The 6,689-nt window shown below is 38.8% G+C and overlaps 1 protein-coding gene and 1 long non-coding RNA gene across 11 annotated transcripts in view; one reads left to right on the plus strand and one right to left on the minus strand.

Annotated features, from left to right (window-relative positions):
• Positions 1–6,689, plus strand: part of LOC145432992 (uncharacterized) — a 365,973-nt gene that overhangs the window by 75,833 nt on the left and 283,451 nt on the right. The gene's annotated exons all lie outside the window — the stretch shown is intronic.
• Positions 34–6,689, minus strand: part of LOC145432971 (uncharacterized) — a 77,364-nt gene continuing 70,708 nt past the window's right edge. For all 10 annotated transcript variants that reach the window (XM_080309818.1, XM_080309812.1, XM_080309813.1 and 7 more), the window contains 7 exons: positions 5,932–6,049; positions 4,192–4,334; positions 2,428–2,656; positions 1,825–1,879; positions 1,615–1,757; positions 1,193–1,304; positions 34–256 (listed from right to left, as the gene is read on the minus strand). In XM_080309818.1, coding sequence (XP_080165944.1) covers positions 164–256; positions 1,193–1,304; positions 1,615–1,757; positions 1,825–1,879; positions 2,428–2,656; positions 4,192–4,334; positions 5,932–6,049 — 893 coding nt within the window. In that variant the 3' untranslated portion in view covers positions 34–163. The remainder of the gene's footprint in view (positions 257–1,192; positions 1,305–1,614; positions 1,758–1,824; positions 1,880–2,427; positions 2,657–4,191; positions 4,335–5,931; positions 6,050–6,689) is intronic.

A 6,689-nucleotide genomic window follows, 5' to 3' on the forward strand; every position in this document is an offset into this window, starting at 1 on the left:
GAAGCTCTGTATAATGCATGCAATATGAACCTATACTTTGCTCCATATGTTTATTGAGCTAAAACAAAGGCACAACACGGAATCATCGAACAACTATTCACATTAACGTCAAGGTAGATTGATCTGAATAGTGCAAGTCGATGCAAGCAGTCATTCATTTTGCCTAAAAATCTTCAAGAAACGAGTTTAGCCGACTGGCGGCATCGGTGAAGTTATCAGCGAGATGGTATTCATGCCCGTCCAGCTTGAGGGAAGTCTGAAATATAAAAATATACGCTGAACCAGGGTTGAAACCAAGTCTCAAGTTTCCAAGTCACATGTCAACCGTACTTTTATAGTCAAAGGGTCACGTCTGTGTGGTAGTGTTGAGACTCGAGTCCATACTGTTTATTACTGTTGTTGAGTGTTCACTGTTCAGTCTCGAGTTTAAATCATGTTCAAAACATCGCTGTGCTGGGCGAAAGGAATCCGTCACATTCAAAATGTATTCATTTGTCTCACTCTTGACCAGAGATTGTCAGAAAGAAGTAGTACTTCTACTTTGTCAAAGTACTCGAGTACGTGTTCCTTCTTGCACTATTTCCTCAAGTAGTTATGATTTTAGACTACTTCTACCTCACAGTTTTTAGTGTTTAGGGCGAAATTAGTCATAGAATACATACAAGTCGAGTCAATACACAAATTTTTAATTTTCCTAATTTTGAAAAATGACTCGAGTCAAGTTGAGTCGCCGAAAAATTGCGACATGAGTCATTACAGCCCGGTGCCGAACCTTGCAATCTACTTCCATATAGATCACCGATGGCATCTGACCAATGATCACTCCGGTATCAAATCACTTATGAAAATCACATCTAAAAATATACGGAAAAGGGTCAAGCGACACAAATATGGACCTAGGAAGGATAAGGATTTGGGAAAGGCAAGATTTCCGAATCAGAAATTCAGCAGTAGGGGGTTGTATGAATAGCATTCGCATCTCGGCACCGCTGCGCGCACACTGTACAGCACAGACCCCCGATCACATTTGATCTTTTGGTCACTCATTCAAAGGATATCATTAACTAATGTACATCATCGTTGACACTTACATCATGACCCCAACTAGAACCCAACGAACATTCGGTTCGTCGATATCAAACTTTCAAAGTAATAACGGTATCGAACATGAGATATAAATATATTATCTCACCTCAAAATCTGTGTTCCGAACATTTGATGCAGGAATGCCCAAGACGTACAAGGGCATACGCCGATCTTCAATAGCCGAATCTGCCTGAGACTTCAATTTCACATCAGTAGCGCTGTAACACAAAATACAACCAGCATTATTTTAAAACTGTCTGGTGATTCTTTCAATTCTTTTGAATTATCAACGAGTGTCTCATTCTATCAGTATGGGTGCCATTTTTATTATTAACTGATATCATGCTCGTCAACGGCTGCTCAATTTTCACATGTGCACGGTGGTGGAGAGAAAATTTTGAGCCCAAAAACTGGCTGATAGATGATAGATAAATGATTCAGTTCAATAGTACAGAATGATGGACCAGGTTGTATAGTATCCCATCACACAATATATATAAGCACAGAGCAGACTGAACACTTGCTCACCGTCCAGTCGTAATCACAACTACAAGCTCTTTGGTGCAATTATCTTTCACTGGATATTTCGCTTGGATGTCCACGATTACGTCGTCAATTGCACGATATATCGCTCTCTTCGAGCCCAGTGCCCAACTGTTACATTCCACGCACTACAAGAACACAGAAAAAGTCTTGCGATGAATCAACAAACAAAAACGTTCAAGATCCGAAACATACTTGATAAACTTGGTCCTCCGACAAGTACTTCTTTACATCGGTCACCCTTTCCCTCCTAAATATCAAGTTGACATTATATGAGTTCCGACTTGAGATTTTCAAACTTGAATAACAATGTGGGATTTTTGAACATTTATGTTATATATGTGTGTCTCAGTTTCAGATTTATTGCCAATTGGGTAGGGTTCGACAACTAAAAAGATCTCAGCTTTCCCAAAGTAGAATTACTGAATTTGCAAAAACTTGAAAATTGGATTAAATTGAAAATGAGAAAGAAATAGAACAAAAATCAAGTACAGTTCACATCGAATTAGAGTTCATTCTCCTAAGCATGAGGATTGAAAACGGCCATACACTCATTTTGTCTCGTAAATTTCTGCAAAGTTATGCATCGATGAAATGCTCACCTCCTGAAATATTATTGTGTTTGTTACCTATATAACAACTACTTTAACGTGATATATTGTTATTTTGACCTGTTTGCTGGTACTTTTGTTGACGTATTGGCTACAAACACAAATCGATTCTAAATCTAAATGACTAAATTTGATGACCCTCGATAGCAGTGATTAAATTTTATTGGACTGCAACGACATGACATACCTGGTGCGAAATTGATAAATCGCAGGTACAACTTGAACCCCGGTGGATGAATTCACCGCAGGGATATCCAAACTAGAATCCGAATATCCCTGATTCACCAGCACGTCCTTGATCAGTGTCCTTACTTTAGCGTAAAAGTTCATTTCAGAGAAACTGGACGACGCGATTCTCGACAGATCGACAAGGAACGTCAAGTGCAGCTTCCTCGCATCGCAGGTCGCTGCTGACACTTGTAATGGTAAATGACGCTCGTAAGAATGCGAATTGCTCATGGATAGGGCTGGGCAAAAAGATTCGAGTACTTGGCACTGGGATCGAGTATTAATTCTGATGACTCTAGACGAGTAGTGAAATATGATTGGTTCGAGCGCTGAAATTATACGTTCCTTGCCAATGAGAGTTGATTTATCTACGTCAATTACAGTTTCAATACTATTAGGGTTACCGTATTTTGAGATCCGAAAATGAGGACTCTGTTCATAAATTCTGAAAGCTCCAGCACCAGTAAAGAAAACTGGTGATTTTGAAAACTTTTCGATCAATAGTAGAGTTGACTAAAAAAATAATCTGCGTGACTTCCGACTTACGTGCTATTTTACGATCATTTGTGGTGTTGACTGAAAAAAAAAGGTCATAACTTTGACTTGACTCCCGTTTTACCCGATTTTATTTACGAAACTCTGATGTTCGCTATATCGGGGTCGAGTTTTTTATCGAATTTTGGTACTTTTTCAAGAAAAAGAGGACAAATTCCCTAAAAAGAGGACATTTAGGCGTCCTCCAAAGACACTTTCAATTTAGTGAAAAAAGAGGACAAGTCTTCTTATGTTAGTACTAGGGGTCTTGAATAATGATTTTTTTCTCAAATCGTACTGGCTACTTGATAAAATTGTTAGGTTACCTAATTTAAGCCTACACACCAAATTTGGTTCAATTCCAACCAGTAGCCGCATTGCTACAGGAGAAGAAAGTTTCTATTTATTATATAAAAATAAATAACAAAAAAATTCGAAAATTTTCTGTTCACTCCGTGAAAGTGTTAGGTTGTCTATAGAAACGATGTTCAACAAATTTGGTTCAATTCCAACTACTGGAAGCGGAGTTATTGCCGACGAAAAATTTGGATTATGAATAAAATAGTATTTACGGTGACCAAACCTCATCGTGCTCACCGTAAATACTATTTTATTCAAATCCAAATTTTTTTTACGGTGAGCACAACTATAATAAATAATTAAAGAATTGGTCACCGTGAATACTATTTTATTCATAATCCAAATTTTTCGACGGCAATAACTCCACTTCCACTGGTTGGAATTGAACCAAATTTGGTGTGTAGGCTTAAATTAGGTAACCTAACAATTTTATCAAGTAGCCAGAACGATTTGAGAAAAAATGTCATTTTTCAAGACCCCTAGTGAGGACGTATGGTAACCCCAGACACTATGTTCCATTGTCGAATGCTGTAAACCTTGATTGGTCGTATCGCCGCATACAAAACACGAAGTACGAAGCCACACTTTTCAGTGGAAACGACATATCTGTAACGGCGGGATCGACCCACAGCGTTGTCACAAAGTGCAATGAACTAGGATGATCGAAAAATGGCAAATAATCTTCCAAGTGATGTCAAATTGGTATTTTATTTTTTATGGTCGCCTTGAAGCTACATATTCGAACTTTCCATGTCATTGATACTGTTGCGACATCATAACGAATGGTACCAGGTTCTGCTCTTGGAACAACAACAAAACTATCACTTACTCAGATTGATCGGAAGAGAAGACTGCTCCCAGATGAGATTGGAATCTCGATATATGCGGAAGGTCAGTAAATATCTGCCGCCTTCCGTGAGATTGCTGATCACGCCAACTTTCCCAGCATCAAACGTTATTGTCACGTTGCGCCTGAATATCATAAAATATTCCATTCAGTTCAAAAATCGAAAACTTACACTACGAAAGGTGTATGTATTCCTATTATGAACTGGTATCATAACGTGCATTAGATAACATATTTTTTGATCTTGATTCATATTGTAACGCCCTGGTGATCCCATTGTGTTGTCATTGAGCTGTTTCTAGAATGTTCGGTAGGAGAGTTGCACGTGGAAGTCTGGTGAGAAGGAAAAGTGCTTGGTCTGGCTGGGAGTGTGGCTGGAGGTGCTGGTTGTGAGCGAGTATGTTGGGGTTTGAAGTTGAAGTAGTAGTGCAAGTGGAGTAGGCAGTAGGAAGTGTCTGGGGTTGACAGGGCTACTGGGGTTTGTGCAGTGATTTATGTATGTTGTGTAACGTAGTTGGTTGAGTATTATGCCAGTGTATGTTTTGCGGTGTTATGTCGTTGTATGAATATATGCATATTGAGCAATGAGGATTTGTGTTACCGGTGCGTGCGATCGCGGTAAGGCGAGGTCCCGAGCCCACGAACACGACGAAGTCCCTGTTAGGTTTTTCATGCCGTATCAGGGACGCTACAATATATTATATTCAATATATTACTTGACTAGTTCTTTGCAGCAGGTTTACTCACTGTACTATAACACGGTCAGATTCCCTGCTTTATCTACAATGTACACAATATATATCAAATTACTCCATCAGCTACAGTGGTCATCAGATTTCATCACTGCAGCTTTATCTAACAATTGCTGTACCTTTACATTATAGATACGTCTACAATAAGACGTTTTATATCACAAAACGTTTATAAACTGCATTTCCATCAATGCGACCAGACAATCTGTTCAGTGTCACGTCATTTGAATAACTCGAACAGCAAAATATAATGGGGTCCAAATACTCTCTCATCATCAGTGATAGCGTTCGTTGTCTCATTTGACTTCCTTCCATATTCTTGTTGCAATTAACAATTTTAGGGTAGTGTCTTATAAACTAATTTGAAGGAAACAACATTCAAAATGCGCAAAATATCATTGTCAACGTCTATTTATTAAAGATATGTAATATTTTTTATGTTGTTGCAAAGAACCGCTGCGATATGCATTTACAATGAGCGGGGGTAAAATATCAGCGATTGTAGGAATCTTCAAATCTACTACCGAAAAAGCATTGATGAAATAATGATGTCATTGAAACACTAGGATTCGATTCAAGTCCGCATTAAATTCATTGGACGAGTGGAGTGATGTATGCAATTAAAAATGTGATAACGAAAGAATTTCGCCAAATTCCGCACCTGGAATAAACTCTGCATCAACAACAGCGTTGAAAGAACGAAACCAAAACATGATTTTCACACACAAAAAATGATGATAAGGAATATTCACTGCAAATCAGCGCTGTATGAGTCTTGTGTGTCTTGACAGCCAGCGAATCCATGAGACTGGCTCACCGAACCACTAGGAACCACTGAGGACCAGAGTCTTGGATAATATTGATGGAACATTAGATTGACTTTTTAATATATCGCTCGGCAAATCTATATATTTACAGCATATGTGCATTTCCAATATATGTCTTACACATAGAAGGATATAAATCTTACAATGTCTCCGAATCCACATCTGTAGCCGTCACGCTGCATGTTGTATCATCTCCTTTCAACAACTTGGTCGAAATAGTTATCGAGTCATGGCCATGGGTAATTTCGGCCTGAACAGGACCTAGGACGAAGACATTCACTTAACAAAATGTAGATTGCAACTTCAATCAATCAATCAATCAATCAGTTTCATTAATATTTTCATCATTTCCAAACATCATAAGACTGCGATACAATGAAAAGATAGGAAGGTGTCGAAACAACTTGGAGTAGCCATTAAGATCAGACACCCACCTTAGCCTAGTAGGCAAAGTAAAGAAGAGGCATGCACACTGAATGAAAAGTAATGCAGAAAATATAAGGCGTAAGCGACAAAATGAGGTGGCATGTGGCGGAGGGCGAGGTCGATGTTAGGTCGTGGTCCGGTAATCCTGAAGGCTGGCTAGTACTGATTTTGAAGAAATTGCTTGTGTTTTGACTTGAATGCGGACATGCTCGACGACTGTCGGATAGCCGGCGAGATGCTGTTCCACAACTTGAGTTTCAGTGAACAAAAACATTTGGATGGGATATTTGAGAAGCCCGACCATCGCGTGTCGTTAAAAATGGGTCATTAAACGCTCAATTTCACCATTTTCATATATGTGAAGGAGAGAGAGAGAGAGAGAGAGAGAGTATTTATTTTCATCCAAACAAAATACATAACAAACAGCAGTGATGGTGGTACAGAAAATATACATGCACAGTATTCGGTAATAGAT

This window comes from Botryllus schlosseri, chromosome 2 (assembly GCF_051294905.1).
Source record: "Botryllus schlosseri isolate E-star chromosome 2, Bs_hap1, whole genome shotgun sequence".
NCBI lineage: Eukaryota > Metazoa > Chordata > Ascidiacea > Stolidobranchia > Styelidae > Botryllus > Botryllus schlosseri.